This window comes from Conger conger, chromosome 2 (assembly GCF_963514075.1).
Source record: "Conger conger chromosome 2, fConCon1.1, whole genome shotgun sequence".
Lineage (NCBI taxonomy): Eukaryota > Metazoa > Chordata > Actinopteri > Anguilliformes > Congridae > Conger > Conger conger.
This window is the reverse complement of record NC_083761.1, coordinates 12,337,189-12,358,218: the sequence shown is the minus strand read 5'-3', so window position 1 is coordinate 12,358,218 and position 21,030 is coordinate 12,337,189. Positions and strand designations below refer to the sequence as shown.

At 40.1% G+C, this 21,030-nt stretch overlaps 2 protein-coding genes across 5 annotated transcripts in view; one reads left to right on the top strand and one right to left on the bottom strand.

The window, feature by feature from the left end:
• Positions 1 to 2,130: 2,130 nt before the first annotated feature.
• ndr2 (nodal-related 2) lies at positions 2,131 to 12,325 on the bottom strand. The gene is made up of 5 exons (XM_061224855.1): positions 12,297 to 12,325; positions 9,486 to 9,538; positions 4,668 to 4,865; positions 2,519 to 3,270; positions 2,131 to 2,283 (listed from the first exon to the last, which is right to left on the bottom strand). Exons 1-5 carry the CDS (start codon positions 12,323 to 12,325, stop codon positions 2,131 to 2,133), a joined length of 1,185 nt encoding a protein of 394 aa, XP_061080839.1.
• The window catches only part of pald1a (phosphatase domain containing paladin 1a), a 69,166-nt gene continuing 54,102 nt past the window's right edge, over positions 5,967 to 21,030 (top strand). The window contains exon 1 of one of the 4 annotated variants that reach the window (XM_061231910.1): positions 5,967 to 6,156. Coding sequence is in view for 1 of the 4 variants with exons in the window: in XM_061231909.1 (XP_061087893.1) it covers positions 15,284 to 15,330 (47 nt within the window). In the remaining 3 variants the exon portion in view is untranslated. Of the gene's footprint in view, positions 6,157 to 14,425; positions 14,662 to 15,174; positions 15,331 to 21,030 lie in introns of those variants that run through there. The other 3 variants (XM_061231911.1, XM_061231912.1, XM_061231909.1) reach the window with 3 other exon arrangements.

The following is a 21,030-nucleotide window of genomic DNA, read 5'->3' as shown; positions in this document are numbered from 1 at the left end:
ATGCAAATATGGGAACTTGTATGTCCATTGCATTTTTTTTCTTTTTTCTCCCTCACACTAAAAACATGTCATAATCTTTTGAATAGCTCTCCACGCAGAATTTCCAATCCTTTTTCGATTAATTTCACCCCCTAATCTCAGTTCTGCCCAAAGTGTTTTGCTCTTTCACTGTGTATTATGTGTATCACAGGAATAGATTAGAAAACAAAAATTGTATTTAAGTAAATGTGTTGAAATAGAAGTATATTGTTTTCCCATATGTTTGAACATAACATATACCGTAGATGATTATCCATGATGTTTATTAATATCCATTTGTATTAAGGGTGCCAATAATTCTGGAGCCCACTGTATGTAGTGCAGTACATAAGTATTTGGACAGTGATGCAATTTCTGTTCTTTTAACTCTGTACTCCAGCACATTGAGGATTTGAAATAAAACAAGGAAAATGAGGTTGGAGTACAAGCTGTCAGCTTTAACATGGTTCACATCTGTAGGTCTGTTTGTGTAATCTTGTTAAGAGAGTTGTAATTGACACATCCACACCTGCCTCCTGAAAAGTATTCCTGATCTGTCAAACAGGTGTTTCTTCATTTTGTGGAGAATTATTTGTTCATTTAGAGGTCTTCCTTGGCCTATCAGCCCCTTTAAAATTACTCTCACCACTGCTCTTGTTCTTTTTAATGATGAGGAATTGAGCAAGCCTCATTTCTCCAGGGAGGATTGTCCCATGCTTAGCCTAGTAGACAGTAAGTCAATAAGAGTCAGCTAAATAACAAATTCTTATTTTGAGGTTTTTTTTTCCAAACAGGCAGCCGTTCCAACATAAAATACATTCAATTATTTCATAAAATACAATATATATTTCATTTTTCCAGAGCATATTTCTCATGTTAAAATGGAAACCTGTGGGGGGTTGCCTGGCTTCCCACTCTATAAGCCTTGGAATGACTGAGATTTGACAAAGAAAACTCCACGTGTTTCTGCTTCCTAGCAAATGTACAATAATTAAGGAGTGGGTGTGTATGAGAATGCCAGGGACTGTGTACACTGGTATTGGAGGATCAAAAACTCTTGCTTGAAATTAATATTAGTTATGGCTATTTAGTTATCATCAAATGATCTGCTTGAGTCAATACAATGTCATATAGCAGGAGTGTTTTTGTGTTGAAGTGTAGCCCACTGTTGACCCTTTATGTTTCTATGTCCCTCTGCCAATGCATGTACAATTTTGTCTGTATTATAAATGTATTTGCATGAAATGCATTTAAAGTGTGAAATAACAAAGTGAACAGTCTGTTCTGTGTTTCACTCCAACAAGCAAATATAGTAACTGATTAGAGTAACTGATATAGAGATTGAGTGATAATATGAATTGTTATTTAAATGTTTCCATGTAAAAGTGCGCAAACAGTTTAATAAAATACAAATTTCATAAAAATGTAACTTTAATCAGCAAAAATAGAAATCTGCAGTAGATCATCTCCTGTGAGGGAATTCTCACTTAACACAGGGAAAAATAAATTACATTCATATAAATACAGTATTATTTACAATAAATATAGTTTACACCATTGGTGTAACCGTGTCTTATGATATCTGAGTGCTTGATTCATGAAAATTAGCCACTTGATCCCAACACAACTTAAATTCAGTTTTTACCTGTTTTTATCTGTAGCTGAAATAACATACTTTTAAGTCTTTGGAAATCAGATACGTAATGATATGATCTCCATTTTTATACGGTTTATGAAACACTATATAAATGTTTATGTATGATATTCATATTCATTTTTGTCATTAGTTGGCAGACTTGGTTCTCAAGGTCCTCTGCCGTCAGTGTTAGCTTATGAAGTTTAATAACTTCTCATTATGCATGAGAAGAATCAGATATGTTTTGCTCTCATAAAGGGCTCAGAGCTGTACGAATTGAAGAGCTCTGGCACTTTTCCTGGCAGCAGAATGTTTTCGTTTGTTCAAGAGGATTTTCATTGAGGTTATTATTAGTCGGTTCAGTTTTCCCATGAAAGACACATACCCCAACTGTGCCTTCATTTAAACCCAAAGTTTTCTCTTTTTTCACTGAACAGTGTCCTCCAAGCAGTTTCCAAGGGAACGGTCAGGCATTGTCAGTGGCAGCCGCATTCATCCACAATCATGTCTTCATGGTGCCGCAGGAGCACCTCGCCGTTTTCGTAATACAGCATGCTCAACGGACTCATCTTAGTGGGTGCACAGCAGGCTGAAGGGACTCGCTCAGGGTGGTAGTACTTCAGTAGACTCTGGGAAGATACAGAGAGAGCATTGATCATTAGATTAGATTATTTGTATACAGCATCTAGTTAATTAAGTGTAAGCATCCGTTTTCAATATTACACGTCAATCCAAGGGGTGTCTATGAAACGTTTGCAAAATGTCAGGAATCGATCCCACTTTTTATCATATTAAAATGTACAAGTAATAGCTCTGCATGTTACTCCCTTCCAGCTAAGTCCCAAATTACAGTGCTTTACTCACCTGCATGTAGGCGTGGTTAGTTGGTTTTAAATCCTCCCCAACTGGGTTAGGACAGGTTCCCTCGCAGCGGAATGCATTGTACCTCTTAGGGAAGACAATCCAGGAGCCCCAACCAATTTGATTGAAGTCTATATGCAAGTCCACTTTCCGACACAGGGACTTCACGGTACCTCTCCTGGGCACTTCAATATTTCTGATAGGCTGAGCTCTCCGTTTCCTGTTGCGTTTATGCCTCTTTTGGCGCCTCTTCTTGTTTTCTGTGCTGAGCAAAAACTTGGATTTCTCAGCTGTGTGCAGCAGACTGGCTTTGGCTTGAGAGCCCTCCTCAGATCCCAGATGGGTGAAGACAACCAGCAAGGCTCTCTCATTGACACTCTGGTCACCTTTAAGGCTGGAAAATTGAGCTGGGTCGGTGAAGGATGGGCCTCTCTTTGTAGCCACTGGCTTCTTCTTCTTCTTAAGGCCAAGTTTGAGCCAATCAAACAGCAGGCTTGTGACATTGTAAACCTTCCAGTTGTAAGACGAATTTATCAGGGAAGACCCGGACACCGAGCCCATGGGGACATGTTCCAGGCACACCCCTTGCCTCTGGCAGGGGTACTCATGCTGATGATAGATTTCCACGGTAGAATCTGTAATGTGCGTGACCCTGGGCAACCTGATCCTCAGCTCAGCCATCTGAAGCCGCTCCTCAGCTAGCAGGGATGAGAAATCAAAGGTGGCAATCCAGCGGCGGCCTCTTTGAACCAAACCTTTACAGAAAAAAAAAGAAAATAAATTCTTGTTTTATTTTACGCATCACAAAGTTTACTTTACTCAGAATATCAAGTAATGATAGCATAGTGTTTGCATTATATGCAGCAGGCTTGTGCACAGAGGGAATACAATTAACTTGAATTAATTATAAAAAATGTAATTATTATCATTATTAATCTCCAAACTATATGCATAATTATTGTCACTATTAATCTCTAGAGGCTTCTTGAAATTAAAATGTTGGTGTCATTTGGTAATTCCCATTCGTTAATTAGCTAGCTTAATTACTACAGAGCCATTTTGACATTGTCTTCTGGTTGACTAAATAGCCCTCATTATTGTAGGTTTCAGCAATTCCTACATTAGAAGAGACTATTTTCCCTTTTACATTTTAAAAGTCCTGATTAAAGCTGTGCATTGAGATCTTTGTTGAATTGCTTTGTGGATTGCCTGATGGCCTACACACCAATCCACTTTGTTGTAGGTTAAAAACAATACAGAAGCACTAGCTTACAGGTGTGAATTGGGGGTTCATTTGCATTTGACTCCATCGCATAGAAGAAAACGTAAGAAAAATGACCAGAATAGCGAAACACATGGAATGTATTTGATAAATAGGCTATTTTATAAATGTGTTCTATAAAATAGGTTACAACCATTTAGTTGTTCCGGGTTTTATATGTGACAGAACATTCTGGTTAATCTACTCAAAATAAACACCGGATCGAAACCAAGCGTTTCACACATCTTTTGCGTTGCTTCCGCATATCATCATCTGAACAAATACTACTCGCCCACTTCGCAGTGATGTTAAATTAGCTTTAGGCCAAGGGGGCACTGGAAGTACCTTAGTTACAACTTGTTAAACCCCGCCTAGCAGAAATATAGACAGCTAATCTAATCAAGGGAAGTGTGAAAAGAACTGAAGAGTGATGTTGATTTGAGCGAACAACTGATTTGTATAGGGCCGTCTGGGAACATGTCCAATCAACATCACCTAGTTAAGTAAGAAGAGGCCTTCTTTGAGCATTGACTGAAAACCAGCCTTTTCACACACTGATCCCTTGCAATGGGTATTCACCCAGTGAAATGAATGTGGATTGCAACCTCAGAGGTTGTCTGGCTCAGTCATTTGACAGCTAACCGCAGCGCTCCACAGCATCAGCCAGGATGCACAGTAGCTACGCTACATCTTGTTATAACTTGACATTAAAATAAATTAAAGTGACATACAACGAAACAAAGTTATTTGTTGTTAACGTTGCATGACACTTACTTTCAAAGGCATCCAATTCGTTCCAAAATGAACACAAGTTTAAATATTAAAGACATAGTGTATAGTGAACTATACAAAAAATCTAATAAATAAGTAAATAAATAAATGAATCCTTACTTTTGGCAACTACACTCCGGACTGTGTCGCTCACCGTTCTCGGCTCCAGGAAATCCATGGATGGAGACTGATTCGTCTTGGAATTCCGGTACAGATGCATCATGTACGCTGGCAAGTGGTATCCAGGTGAACGGATAGATGCTGACCTGGGTGCAATCTTAAAATCGCCGGTCCTTTTTAATGTCGGAGCTACTATCGCTAACAAAGAGAAGCACATCAGTGCACTTAGTGCTCCGTGTGAGTGCATGTTGTACCAACGTGGGATGACAGTTCTCCAGTCGGGCAGGGCAGGTTGTCTTTTATACGCTCTGCATTTCCCATGATGCATATTTAACAAGTAGCTGGGGACATTAAAGGAAATTGACATGCCTCCTCAAGGCTTGTGACACGACATGTCAATTGTATTGCAAATGAGTGGTCGAGACACGCACTTTAAAATGAGCATTATTATTAGATGTCCTTGCCAATGCATTCATCCAATTAAAGTTGACCGTACATTCAGTTTATTTGTTAAATATTTTAGGGATTGTAATTTTCTTCTTCTTCTTCTTCTTGTTGTTGTTCTTCTTCTTCTTCTAAATATGATACTACTAATATTCTGTTACAATATGATTGTTCTAATTGATACTATAACTCCATTTTTTCCCGCACAGTTCATGGTATATATATATATATATATATATAAATAAATATTATATTATAAATAAATATTTTATTATAAATAAATATTATAAATAAGTAAATAAAACAGTACTTTAACGTCTGTTTATGTTGTGTTAGAAAAAGATCAAAGGACACTTCACTAGGCATGATAATATGAACAATCGTATTAACAAAGTGAATAGCGCAAGACATAGGATATGTGGTTTTTAGCTTACGTTTTTGAGGTGGTGCCATTTTAAAGGAAATAGTGTAAATATTCACATCGAAAGACTCAACATTGCATTAGAATTCTAGTATAGCATCACCATTTCAAGCTATTACATATATTTCTACTTTGCATGTTGCTTGTCAATCCATGAGCCCCCCACCACAACCACAACACAACCACAATACCGAGCAGGTCACCTCCTTGTCAAAATGCAGGCTTATTGTGGTAGCTGAATTACAATAAATAAAATACATGTTCTGGATATGATATCATTCGAGAGCACTGAAAATATAAGTGAACAAATTACACAAAAACTATGCAACTTTATCAACTTCAAAAAGCATTGACCAACTAGGGGGGAAAACTTCAATGTGCGCATGCTCATGTGCGAGTCTTTTTTTTTTTTTTCTCGTGAAGTGGTGTAGCTATTTACCACAAAAGATTCTGGAAGGACGCAAGCTAACGGGGAAGAAATTCGTCTGGAGAGAAAGAATTGGGCGAACCTCGGCGCTAAAATAACTTAATGAATGTGACGAAATTAGGTATTCTTTTAGGACAGAGAAAAGTAGCGAGGGTATTCAGTTAGGATAATAGATTTGTCTTCACGGCAGAGAAATGGTGAGTAAAGTTATAGCCACTCCGTCTGCCTGCACACATCTTTCAAACGAGAATGAAATTAGTGCACTGTGTTAGGCTACTTAGCCTACTACAAATAATGGGTTATAACTAATACAGCTATCGTGTTATACGTGTATTAAAAACGGTGGTCATGAGAATAGCATCATACAAGACTTGAGGCAAATCATACATTTGGGGCATCTGTCTAGCTTTATTCTCATGCCGACGGCCAACCGTTATTGCTTAATTCAATTTATGAAATTTTAGTTGTAATTAGACATAGTCAAACAAAATCGACATATTGCTGTTCACCAGATAGTCTACCATTATCCACGTAAGCGGGCATTACAATGGCTGCACAACTATCAAAAATAAACTTGGCGACGATTTATCAGACCGGTCTTATAATCATATAGCTAGTGAGGTGGAATTTCACCGATACCGGTAACGTTTGGATTTGGATTGGCACCTAACACGGTGTAGCCTATACTACCAACAGTCACCAAATGTCTTTTGTGCATAGCGGTAAGATCTTTCCATAGCTACCTAGGCATGTAGGTAGGCTACCACTTCTTCAGTCCCCCCGGTATATTTTTATTTGCATACAGTTATCAGATTTAGTTGCTTGTTGTTGAGAATGTGAAATATACACAATCTTTATTTTACATGACACTTCACTGTATATTCAGTGCGAACAAAAGCTTTGTATTAGTCATTGGAATTGACCCTCCATTAGTATAGTACATTTATGCAAATAAGGAGTCATTGAACATCCCTTTGATTAACAGGTGACAATTGTAGCCTTTTCAGCCTGATGCAGGGATTTTGAACCTCTTCATTTATATTTAAAAAAAGAAACTTCGCCAGTTAAAAGAGAGCAAATCTCAGCTTCTGTATTTCTGTTCAACCGGGAATTATAAAATTGTCAATTGTGGCCTTTAGGCAACTCAAAAAAGTTGTATTAATTTGCATTCGTGTTACGTTTGTTTTCCGCGACTACTCAACCTGGCTCGATCTGACGATTTAAAAAATCTTTATAAATCCTCTGACAGATACTCACCTTGATCCATTAGTGGAGATTAAATAGCCTACTTATTTTAGTAAACAAAAGTGATGATGAGATGTATCAAGATTAATCAAACCTGAATATCGATACCATTTAGGCTAATGCGCCACTCCCAAAGTAGCCTACCGCACGTGGCCTTTGCATGTCAAAGTAACAAAGAATAAAAGAACAGGACAGAATTGGTCAATGAACGCTGAATTTGTACTTTGTCACTTGAACTAAAATACACGATATGCATCACTCTTTACGTCCTCCAATACGGCCTTTTATTTGGACATTGAATTGACATCTAGAATACCCACATAGTATCTGCAAAAACCTGTTTGCTAAATAGGAAAAGCAATTTACTTCTCTATTTTCTGAAAATAAGACACAGATGGAAGGTATGAACAGTGTGGCGCTGCTTTAAATAGTATTCCCAAGATGTTTTGGTACTTGAATCCAGAGACTTCCTGCGCCCCAGTAGGAGTAAGACTGATAGAATCATGCTTTAAGTTGGAGTTTTTTAAAAATTCGTTTAAACATGAGAGTGAATGTCTTTCTGTTTGTATGAGAATTAATACATATTCTTAAACTCACAACACCCCCCTTATTATAACCATCTTTGTTTAAAATAAAGAACAACATCTTTATGCTTATGTTCTGTATAAGGTGGAAAAGGGAAGAATGGATGTCATTGGGTGTACATGGGTAGTCAGCGTACAGGATTTCTAATTTCCCTTCTCCTTTGTATTAACATTGGCATTAATGCAAGGCATTAGCTATCCTAGTCCTCTCCCTCAAATGGTCCTCTGTGACAAGTACCTACCTCTTTGGAATGAAACATTTATTCATGGTGTGTATTTCAACCAAACATAATAATAGCCCTGGCTTGAAACAAGAAGGGACTGATTTGTTTTCTCAGTTGAAAAACATGTCAGCACAAATAGCCCTGTATTTCTGCACTTGCATTTTAAAGAGAGCTTCTTTGATATGGATAGTTTTAGCACCCTGTGTGCACGCCACATTATCAAATGCTAAGGAAAGGGACACACAGTGCAAGCTTTCTAAAAACAAATGTTGTGTTGCCTTACATGAAGATTTTCCCCCTGAAGTAAAAGAGTGATCCATTCCACTTAGCCAGTTGTTAACCTTGATATGAGCAAGTGTTTTCACAAGTACACTTACAGATTGTGTGGCCTAGATAGGCATCTATTTTTCTGGTTAGAAATGTGCCATTTTCACCTTTGCCTCTAGGTGGCACACCTCTTATTTCAGTCAGTGATTGATTTAAAAACTACCCCCCTCCGGATTAACAGATTTAAAGACTTCAACTAATCTGTAATCCTTAATCTAAATGAGGTGATTGAGAAAACCCCGACACAAAAGATTTAGGCTGCATTCAGAAATTACTTTACCATACAATGTTTTCTATGGGGATAATTTGACTTGAAAACAGGCAGGCACCTCAATATATTTTTTTGTTGTTGGGAAAAACATGCTTCACTTTGCATACAATGATTCTATTTGCAGAATGGGAGAGGTGCAGTTCTTGACTGCCTGCTCTTTTGTTTTAGTGCAAGCAACTGTCCGCTCTCTGTAGCAGCAACCTTTGCATTCGGAGGGTAGGTGACTCGTAATGTCACAATCAACTGATATTAGTCTACGGTATATTTTTTAGTGCAACAATTTAATCAAAATTATCTCAGTGGAAAAATAATTTATCACTGCATATTTCAACCAGTCTGTTTTGTATTTTGCCATTTATTGTCAAATTACCCACATTGCCCTTCACACTCAACAGGCTCCAGAGGGCCGATAACTCTAGCCTGTGAATTTATGGACCGTGATTAATCTTTAATTTTGTGATGTTGTACAGTATTCACAAATTCATGCTCATTTACAATTGTCAAATACAGACACTGTGCTGTTGTGCAACATTGAAACAGAGCAGCATTCAACTGTCATTTCAGATAAGAATAGTGATATTCTTTCATCCTGCGCTAACTAGGAAATGGTTGCCATATTCTACAGATGAAAAATGGTTCCTGTTTTTTATAGATCACATAGTGTCTACTCGGGTTGAAACTGGGTTTCTATTTTAGAAACAAATCTTGTTTTTCTTTTAGTTCAAGAAAAGAAAATAATGCAAGCTACATTTCTTTCAGTTATTGCTCATGGTGACACGATGCATCTTGCTAATACATTGCCACTAAAAATGTTAGATTCTGTTTTCCACGCAGCTTTGAGATTTATTTCTGATTCAAGTTTTCACACCCATCACTGTAATCTGTGAAAGAGAGTTGAGCTGTCTTCATTGCACAGACAAAGACTGAACTGCTGGTACAGTTCTCTGTGTAAGGCCATCTTATAAATACAACCTCCTTATTTGTGCTCACTACTGACTCCTCAAGCCGTCAGTAACCACAACTTTTTGTCACAGGGTCAGATTTCGTACAGTATCCTACCCATACGGTGTTTCGTAAAAATGCTTTTAATGTCTCTGCACCTTGGTCATGGAATGATGTGCCATCTCAAACTAGACTCTTTCAAAAATGTGATTACATTTATGGTTTGGAACCTAAAGATTTGATTTTTAGTATGTCTCTTATTTTGTATTGTGGTCTGTTTTTAATGTTCATTGTATTGTGATCTGTTTTTAATGTTGATATATGTGAAACTTTTATATGCGGCTATTTTTGCCTGGAAATAGATTTTTAATCTCAATGGAAGTACCAGTGGTATTAAAAAAATAATAAAACTACCTGTAGTTTTTAGCTTTCTGATTTAGTGTTCCTTCCATTTCCTTTCCCTTATTTGGTTTTCAGCGGTGAGCATTCTGGACAAAGCAAGTTGGAGGATAACCGTTAGGCGGGATTGTGATGTTTTATTGTACACCACTGACCCTCACTGTCTGTTGAGGTGTCTTCCTCGAACTTGTGTCTGTGTGAGTCGGATGTAAGAAATGGCAGCTGCCATTGCATGCTTTATAGGAGGGCACGTAATCTTGACTGCACTCTCCTGAGCAAATAGCAGAGCATGTAGAAATGAATGCTGACATATAGGAAAGGCCATTTCAAACTAAGCAGGAAGGGGAAAACATTAAAAAAAACTAGCCATCATCTTCTACATTTCAGTAACGTTCCATTATAATGCCAATCAAGTCTATTGGTGCATAGGGATGTGGGCACTGCTCAGATATACATTGTTTTGTGGTGGTGGTAGTTGTGATCCTTAAATTTCAGGGCTGGGAAGCACTGTGGGAATTGTTTAGAAGTACTCAGTAGGCTCCAGGTTTATATTTGCAAATGGCAAAGACAGGGATGAACAGTCATTCGGTAGCGACCTTGTTTCTTTTTCCAGCTGGGTCTGCCAGGACGCTGTGAGCCTGCTACTTAAGCACAGCCTCTCTCCTTTTTTGAGGATGCATCGTCCGCCAACGGTTTGTGCCCTGCGCGTGCCTTCCAGGGCAGGCCCAGAGGTTTCCTCTGCGAGGTGTCTGGGCTGCAGACAGCACTGTAAACACAGGTGTCAGTCCAATGAGAGGGAGAGGGGAGAGCAGCCTGCCCAGGAAGTGGGTGATAAAAGCAGGATGAGTTATAAGTGGATGTGAAGCTGGAGGCAGGCCGAGGCGAGGGGAGGGGCTGGATGCGCCCTGCTCGTGCACAGTACAATTTTTGCATCTCGGATTCGGGACACTTTGGTTAGGCCTTCCTTTCCAGGAAAGTATTACAGTCCGTGGAAGCAATTGGCAGCCGCAACTCTGTTTTAAGAATAGAAGGGCTGCGGAAGGACTCCTTATTACATGTAACGGTTCCGGCCAAGCTGTTCTCCGGTCAGGAAATCTCAATTCAAATGTCTACCACAGGATTGAGATTCTCACCCTCTTATTTCAGTCTGAAACAAAATGGCTGCCTTTTCTAGATCACTGCCTGCCTGCCTGCCTGCCCGACTTAACCCATCATATCAACAGACATCTTTGAAAAAAGTTATTCATGCACTTTATAGAGCTGCTGCTTTTGCCTTGGCAAAGTCATTTTGCATCAAGGTTTGCCTTTGGCAAAGATTTGCGTACGCCGGTCTGAGGCAGTTTCAGATTTCTGCTAGGACTTCATCAAAGACTTGCACTCCACTATTGCAGGAAGGAAGGAACAGGTGTGGCCCTGTGAAATCTCATGTAAACACCATTCAGCCCAGGCCAAACCTACTTGCATGGGAAGACTGTACAGAGACAAATGAACATATTTCACAAATGTTGCTTCAGAAAGGAAGTAACATGCTTACTCTGCATTTCAGTTGGTTAATTTGCTTGTTAAAATAAAATGGTTTATTTCCAAAGTTCTATTTATTGATGTTATTCGGCAGTTTTATAACCTTTTTAATGTTTAACAGTCTCTTGTGACTCTTCTGGTTTCTCTTTCTTGGTTTCAAAATATTCATAATATTTAAAACCGTTTCAGAAACATTGTTTTTTTTATGGCCTGTTTAGTTTTTATTCCCAAGTTTTTATTCACAAGCCATGCCCCATTAGTTAGAACAGGGTCAGGCTCATACGTTCATGGCCTAACAACCAGGCATTATCCACAGTGCACACGGCTAGTGGCTGCTTCTGCAGTCCTCTGGGTGGGGCTGCACTTAATGCTGCAGTAGCCTGGTTGGCCAGAGGGGTCGCTGTTGTGCGGAGAGGATGTGAAGTACTGTCAGCTGAAAGCATTCCTCCTCCTGAGTTATGCTGTGACCAGTTATGTGTCACTCCCAGATGGTATGGTCAGGATTTGGTTGCTGAGAATGAACACTGGATGTAGTTGAAGAGCCCCTTATTGTGCCTTTGTTTAGAATTTGAATTGTTTACAGCACTGTGGTTAATTTCAAAATGTTTTTTGGAACATTCTCTGCAAACTCTAGAGGCTGCTGTTTGTGACTGTCCCAGGAGATCAGCAGTTTCTGAGATACTCAAACCACCCTGTCTGGCACCAACAATCGTTCCACGGTCAAAGTCACATAGATCACATTTCTTCCCGATTCAGATATTTGGTCCGAAAAACAGCTGAACCTCTTGACCATGTCTGCATGCTTGTATGCATTTAGTTGCTGCCACATGATTAGCTGATTCAATATTTGCATTAGCAAGCTGGTGTACAGGTCAACCTAATAAAGTGGTCACTGAGTATATGCTAAACTAGATGAAGTAGTTTTGTAATGTAGGCTGAAAAAAGTTTGTTTCTTGGTATTTTGCTCATATTTGGTGATCATCTTGTGCTAAAATAGTTCTAACCAGAATACAACCATAGATTTGAAGTTTTCATTTTTAATTTCCGTTGGATTAAGTAGTACAATATGAGTCAATCTGGAATTTCAGTAGTTATTGCTGCCTGCTGATGTTTAAACCTGAACAAATATGGCTCTCGCTTGTCCCTGCTGCAGAGTGTCTCCTCCTTAGCTCCCCAGTGGTGGAATGACCTCCCTACACATAAGAACTGCTCACTCGCTTCCCATTTTCCACTGCAGTCTGAAGACTCATCTCTTCACCCTGTACCTGAACTCCTGAACTGCAGGAGTCCCCTGATCTATTGTCACTTGTTTTTCACCTGTCTGTCTTTACCCCCTTGTATTTCATACCTTAATCTTGGACTGAATTTGTATTTGTCTCGTCACTGTAGTTCCTTTGAAGTTGTAGTTGGTATGGTAGTTACAGACTTGGCCTATCTATCTTGCATAGTGGACGTATGTTATTGGCCTTACAACCAATCATATATTAATTGTATCTTATCTAGCATGTTTGGTTGTTTGTTATGTGACCATCATATGCACTTTTTTATGCGTTGCTTTGGATAAAAGCATCTGCTAAATAAAATGTAATGTAAAAATATTGTGGGGTACATGCTCTTGGGAATTGTGTTCCCCAAGATTGACGTTGTGTTCATGTGTTCATTTCCTGGTGTGTAAAGCAGTGGCGTGTGGAAACATGGGAGTGTGAAATCACTTGTTGCCACCGTGTGAAGAGGGAGTGCCAGCTGTCTGTTACAGAGGCCTCCTCCAGCCTGTAAACACACAGGCCCAGATTTACGTACTTGAAGCTTGCGGTGCAAAATGCAGCTTGACAAGGATATGTTGGTACGGTCGCAGGCTGCCTGAAATTAACGTTATTTAAGAAGGCTACAGCTCATTACACAATCATCGAACGGGTCTGCCTACGAACCACATTTTTCGAAAGAGATAGATTGTAAACAGCGCAGTTAAAACACTTGTTTAGTGCTTTGGATATCATCACTGTGTGTGCTGATATCCATGTATCTCCAAACCAGGAATGAAGATCACTGGTATAGAGTCCTGAAATGTAAAGAGATCTTAAATGTGAAGTAAATGAAATAAAAGTAAACCTTGCTCGCAGAACCTAGCCAAAAGTTGTGTATTGGCTACGGGTGCTCTGCTATGAAGGGATGCTGCCCCTAATGTTTTGCTGAGCTGCACAGGGTAAGCACCCTGAAGGTAGTGGTTAATAAGCCCTGCATGTTTTCTGAAGCCAGAGCCAACATGTCAGCCTTTGTGGTATTTGCAGCCTGTTTGTCTTGTGAAACCTTGTGGGTTGATTGCTGATGAATTAAGTGATTAGACGGACACACCGAGTGACATGCAGCCGGCCACTGTCACTTCCGTGTTGGGGGGCCTATTTTATATACTACTGTTGGTAATTTAGTTCCAAGGCTTGTGTGACTGATAACAATGACACGTGGGAGATGTGTGTGTGTGTGTTTGGGTGGTGCGCGGTTTGTGTATGGAGTGTGTGCGTGTGTGTGCATGTGACAACCATGCCACTCTCCTGGTGTACAGTGAGCGGGGAGCATCAGGTTCTGTCTGAACTCCGGTGTGTGGGAGGTGTGCTGCTGCCAGCGAGCCTGGCCTCCGATTGGTCGTCCTGCCGGCTGATGAGTAAGGCTCTCAGGGCCCGCCCCCACATCCTCCTGCAGGCGCTGATCCGGCGCTGAAATGTGGAGCTGCGCTTGGCTGGCCACTGCTCCCCGCGCAGCGCTCCAGTGAAGGGCACTGTCACTGACTCACCCGTCTCTATGAGGAAGCGCTAATGCTACACAGCCTCCGCTGCGCTCACCGGACTCACAGTCGCTAGAGGGAGGAAGGATGTCTGACTGAGGCTTGCGCCAGGACAACTGCCGGTTCGATTTCTGCTCCCCCAACCCCCCCCAGCCCCCCCCCCCCCACCACCACCACCGCCCGCACCCCTCCTGCACCTCTCCTCCCCTCCCCACCCGACACCCCTCAGCTCTCTTCTCTCAAACACTTGAGAAAGCAACTGGATGGTATACAGGAAAACAAACCCAGGTACAGCTCATGTCTACAAATTATGTTTAGACCTCTTCCTTTACAAGCGCTCCGCTGTCTGAGCCGTTGGCTACGAGGCAGAGAAGTGCACCTCGTGTTTTAGAGTTTCTCTGGGGCTGCTGGTATGTACTTGCCGTTCTCTCAAATGCGTTGCGAGTGTCTGGAGAGTGTGTGCCCGCACCGGAACTGCTCTGAGCTTTTCTGCATCCAAACAACTGACTTGTGTTCTGTTGTACTTTCAAAGCCAAGGTTAGGGACTTGGAGGCTGTGCAAGACTTGTCTATTTTGGCGACATTGAAGCCTGTTTATTTTTGTAAATGAAATGTTTCTGTCGATTGTTTAAGAACTATTTGAGCTTTTTATTTTGTTTGTAGTGTCACAGGATATCACAGTTGTTGAGCTAGTAACCACAGGCCCATGACATGTTTTACATTATTACACGTCTCAGGGTGTTTGAATATGCTTCCTTTCAGTGGTGGCATGTTCAAATGTGACAGGGATAACGTCCGGAAAAAGTACTGCTTATGGGTGTCCTTTGCCTTGCATCTGTCAAGCTGTTTACATGCATGATGATTTCCCTGATATTGTGAATACAATACAATTCAAATTTTAAGTATTAGTTCCTCTTAACATTGTGATTCTCCGTGGTAGAGAACGGGCAACTCAGATGGTAGGATATATAAAGCCATAACAAACTGGCAGCTTCTGTCAGTTTGTTCACGGTATCTTGTGTCTCAATCGCGGATGATAACAGTGCTGGTGGTAGTGTTCAACGACCTGGCGATTATCAGGTTTGTATAAACACCTGTCTAAGGACAATAGTGTCAAAGCCAAAATGGCTACTTGTGTTATTTATTTTGGTGTTATTTCACTTGATATAATTCTCTTTATTGAAAATATGTTTAGCTTGAAATATAAAAGATTAAAGGTTCCTCATTGAAAACCTGAAAGTGCATCTGTCTAAGTTTCCACGACCATACAGTAAGGCTTGTTTTCTGTTTGTGAAATATTGCACCACTTCTCGAAATAGAGTAAAAATACTATTGCTAGCTAATTAGCTTAAGTTAAATTTGTAGAAATACAGCTAGCTGAGTTATAACTGACACTTGTAAATAGTTGCGATTATGTTGAATGTTGAAATGCGCATGTTAGCCCACAAGAATTATAACGACAAACTAGGCCTAAGAGTAGTAAGGGTTGATCTAGAATTGATGTTGCTAACGTTAATGACTTTGCCAGAGATTTTGTCCATTAGACGCTTTGTGTGAGAGACAGTAAGCATTGTTCAGATTCTGAACTTTCCATCGGTGTTGTAAATATCTCCAAATGAATAAGAATAGGGGAAATATAAAAAAAATATTTGATGCAAAAAACACTAGTGATGCATTCCCAAGGTGAAACTACTGGCCAGATTTGGTAGGTCTGGCCTAAAATATATATAGGAGCAGTAGAGTACAGAAGATTGATGTGTAATAAGAAGAAATAAAGAGGAGTAAGACTTTTCAATCCAGATGGATGATTTTAGATACTGACATATACTGGCAATCGACCAGACAATTCAGACATTTATTTACCATGTGCCAGATTAATAAACGTGAGTGGTGAAGGAAGTTTTTCTTGAAAAAAAATGTTGAAGAGCAATTTCCTGTTCCCTATCTGTTCTTTGGAGTAGTAACTGAGAAATTAAATGACTGTTGCAGTATTGAAAATCAAGTGACTTTCATAGGAGACATTTTTTTTTGTGCTTGTCTTGTATGAAGATTTCACCAGAGATGGTATAAAATATTATTCAGTGGGCACTTTGAGCTGACCGGTGCAGTTTCACAAACAAACTGTGGATAGACTGCGGGCTTTTAAAAAGTGGAAACCACATTACCAAGCCTTCAAATCATAGGGGATAAAATTGCTGTGTTTAAATAAAAATAAATTACAGGCAGGGTTTTTAAAATAGAACAGCAGTCCAGATTTAGCTGTGCTTTGGATAGCTGTTGATGAAAGGCTCCTAACAAACACTTGGGAACAGGCAGTTTCTTCATGATTTGTGTTGCATCGACTTTGGTGAAGAGATAAAAATAGTGATTTGGTTGGGTCAGTGTGCTTAAAAAGACTGGGGGAAGAACAGTAAGAATGTGGGACATTGCATCTTGTGTTTTTTAATCTTCTAAAAGTTGTTTTTGTTTGAAAAAAGATATGCTCTCTTGGGAAACATTTCAGCTAGGAATCTGAAAGAATGCTTAGGAAATAACTCCAACATAGCACAAATGCTATGTCCAGGCAATAGTTTTTTTGCTTTTTCTATAAATGCTGAACTTATTATTTTCTTTGTTATAAACAAAATTGTGGAGCAGGACTGATATATTGGGCATATTGTACAGAAGCAATGTAATTTTGCAGTCAAACTCATTCTATATCATGCTTATATGGTTTTTGTATAATACAGGTTTAATACAAATAATCATTATCATTATTATTGATCCATTTGTTAAGAAGGGGTAGTCATTTTGGAAGTGTGAAACATAACTTTTGCTCATTACTTGACCGTTTAGCTTGACAACATTGTATTTGATATGAACAGATGGAGAGTAAAGCAGAACTCTTCTTATGTAATTTATATTTTTCTGGTTGACAGCAGAGTTTGTTTTGGGACATGCTTGACCGCAGAACTGCAGAGCACCATTCTGGGCATGAAAGGAGTTTGTGCAGGAAGAGGGATGTGTGCACATGCCCTTGTTTCTGTTTTCAGAAACACGGTTGACAGTCACGGTTGACACGGTTGACAGTCTTTCATATTGTGACCTGCTTCAGATATTCTTCTATGTGCACCATTTGAATTTTGGAAAGTTCCTAAACTGCTGGTAAAACCTTTGTATGTGGTCGTTGAGAGCTTCAACCATCCATGGGCCACACAATTTGGCTTCTAAATATTTCTTTTTTATTTTAATTGAAATATTAACAGGGTGCGAATAGCATTTTTGATGGTATTGTTCTTGCACCAAATTTTACTGGGTTGTGAATTTGGTATTTTACTCCTGATTTTACTATATGATTGTATTCTGATTGCATGCCTCATGCAGGTAGTGAAAACGTATTCCTCAAAGGCTGCGAGTCCCACCCAGGTTTTGAGTTGAGTATGTTGCCCTGCCCTACGGTTGATGACACACAGGAACACTAAAGAGGAAGTAACGGTGGATTTCCTGGGCTTTGCCTAACAGAACTGCCATCTGTCCTTGCTCAGCACTGAGAAGGAGGACTCAGTGTTGGCTCAGTGGAGTAAGCACATTTTCTGCTCAACATATCGCTAGTTTTGCACATTTTGTCGCTGGTGAAGCTCAAATATATTAAATACCATATTCTTGCCCCCTTTAATACAGTAAGATTCATTGGATTGTTTTATGAGTTCATGGAAAAATACTACTTCATTTGGCTGTTTATATATGGTATTCTCATACAGGCTATCTTTGTGCTCTGATTTAATGGTGGATAATGACTTGTTGCAGATCATTTGTTGGAGATTGTGAGCTTTGTAAATAACAAGCGTCACATAAAGCATCATTCCAAATGGGACATGACTGATAAAATCTAATTTAGACTTTAAACAGTACAAATCTTTAGCATATTTTCAGCTGGATGACAATGGATAGTCAAAAAGTCTCCATGAAATGTGAGTAAACTGATTTGTGTAAGATCTTACAACTATATGGAAGTAGTCACTTTTATGACTGTAGTTTTATTAATAAATGGGTTTTTGAAAGGCATTCTTAACAATTTTTTTGGTCAGAATTATGTTTAATTGTAACATTTTGGGCCAGTTTCACTGACGCAGATTAAGTTTAGTCCCAGACTAAAGTTTTGTATGGAGAATCTCCATTCAAGATTTAATTTAGTATAGGACTAGGCTTAATCTGTGTCTGTGAAACTGGCCCATCGTGTCTGTAAATTACTTTAAGAATAGCTGCTGAATTTCCTGATGGTAGAATTTTCCTGATTGCGCTATTGTGATTCAGTTGGTTCATGGGCCGAGATGAAAGGAAACAAAAGGCAAATGAAATGGAGGAGGAAGTTCTCTCCTACCGTGGCGATGAGGTAATTTCAGTGCAAGGCCTACATAAGGCCCTGGGCTTTAGCAACGTCCTGTTGTCCCACATTACTGTGACCCCTGACCGGTTTCAGGAGAGGTGCCGACAAAATCGCACAGAAATCAGATGTGCCTTTAATAACCCACTTCCTGTCAAGGTGCAAAAGCACTTCCTTTGCTGGTGGTGCGTGACAAGTTTCTCAACAGCATGAATCGACTACATCCTGTGATAACGGATCGCGATGAAGAATGCTCACAACATTATAGAATTTCCTCTTTGAGGCGTATGTCTTATTGTTTAAACTGTATGTTGGCGATACCTGCCTATAGGTTACTGTGCAGTAGTGAAGCAAATTGGTATCCTTGTTGACTTTAACCAAGCAAAAAGTTCCAACACAGAACGACACGATGTTTGGTTTAATTAATGTCTCCAGGAATATATGGTAGCTCATTTTGTTTTAATGAGCCAATTTGTAATTCCCCACTGTCTGTGCTTGATCCTTGGCAATGCACGATGGGATACAGAGGAGTTTGAGGGCCATCAATTTGCATCGACACCAGTTATAGTCTGTTGTAGCTGTGATATCTGCTGCGGAATTCAGATCAGATGCGTTTCCTAGATGTGTACCAGTGCAGCAGTCAGTTCAGTCAAAATCTCTTAAAGCACACTACGTTCATGCAACTCAGGTCATTATCACATCACATATGATGTTTGATTTTGTGGGGCTCATATCTGAGTCCTGCTTTTGAAATACCAATGTTAAGTATGGTCACTGGAGCGTATCATTAATTTAGCGCATTGTTTGCTGCTTCTATGGTTGGTGTATTACATGGTGCGAGTGAGAGCCACTAAGTTTTCTTGGTGTTTTTTGAAATTCTCATTAGCTGTGTTATTATTATTGTACATTGTGGCATTATTGTTTTGCTAGAAGCAATCAATTTTTTTTTAACTTTAAGGATTTTTCCAATCACTTATTTTTCACCTCCTTGCTCCTGTTCGTGCTCCGAGCTCTACCCATCGGGAGAGGCAAGAAAAAGAGGCCATAAAAGGAAGTGAAAATGGGGAAATCGAGAACGTGAATTAGGCAAATGGCTTATTAAAACGTCTTATTTTGAACCATGTTAACTGCAGACGTGGCATATGCGTGGCAGATGGGGAGTAGTGAATCCACAGGTTGGTCATTTATACATCATGCATGATGAAAAAATACTCCCGCAAAGGATGTGCTCATGTTTCCTTGCTCAAGTTTGAGCCTCCAAACTCCTAGCTTCAAGCTCTTTGAAGGAACCTTTATCGGGCTGGAATTTCCTTAAGGATGGCGGACCTTGATCGATTTCCGAGGAGATAAGTGATTCGAAAGAGCCCAGTGTCTTGTTGGTAATGCGTGTTTGTGCTTTAACAAGCAGAATACAGTATCTAATTGGGAAATCCCCTAGACGATTAGCTACAAGCTAAAATCCAGTCTGTGCCATCTTTTGGAATTCCTTGGGAGCCAATGAGCCGACCGCCGTCTCTCCAAACCCCCCGCCACTCGTAAGAATGAGGAGCGTTTTCATCCTTCCTCTTATTAGTGCGGAGAGGGACAGATGCATCCGCCAGCTGCAGGCTCCTTCCTGCCTGTATTTAGGGCCCTTTGTGTGAGGGTTTCTACAGCGAAGCGGGGACACTGCTGGAATCTAAATGTGCGGGCGCTGAGGCGGGCGGGGATGGCGGGGTGGGGAGGGGTTTCCACGGCTCTTTCATGAACCCAGTCATGGAAAAGCTGTGCAAACAGACGCTCGTGGCGCGCTCCGGCAGCAATAATGTTTCAGCCACTGTAATTACACTGCGCCGGCTCCAGTTCACGGAGAAGGCCCGTCTCGCCTTGCGACTTGTGTATCTCTATAGAGTAGTTCAGCATTCACGGCTTGATGATTGCCATTGAAGAAACTCTACAGGTATTTGTCAAATCTTAGTCAAGGTAGAATCATTTTGTTGTCAATGATACATTTGTTTTGCCTTCACGAAAACTAGTATTGGAAGTCAACAAGATGCACATTGCAGTATAAGGTGACCTTGGTGTTCTTTCCCCCATACACACCACAACACTATTCATATTAGACTAGTTTTACAGCAGAATGTCCTGTAATATAGTTTGTGGGTAACTGCAGCAGAGCATTCATATGCAATAAAAGAATCCCTGCTTTTCCCCCAGTCAGAGGGAGATGTTTCACCAAACGTTTCGCAGCACCCTGTATCTCCATACCCTGAACGGGGCCCCCAGTCAAATGCACCTGCGTATACCAACGTGCACAGCGTCTTCTACTTGTTCAGAAGCTTCAAATTGAGCCACCTTCTGTCATGAACTGCCATTTGTTCCTATGCTTTGTATTGGGTGCAGCCACTCACTGATTGGATACCCGGCTGGAACACACC

Coding starts and splice junctions, on each gene's coding strand:
- ndr2 (XM_061224855.1), bottom strand. CDS start 12,325: ATGCAAATATTGAATCAGCTAATCATGTG. Junction 9,539..12,296: donor TTGAATCAGCTAATCATGTG/GCAGCAACTAAA, acceptor CTGTACCAGCAG/TTCAGTCTTTGTCTGTGCAA. Junction 2,284..2,518: donor CTAACCACGCCTACATGCAG/GTGAGTAAAGCA, acceptor GTATCTTCCCAG/AGTCTACTGAAGTACTACCA.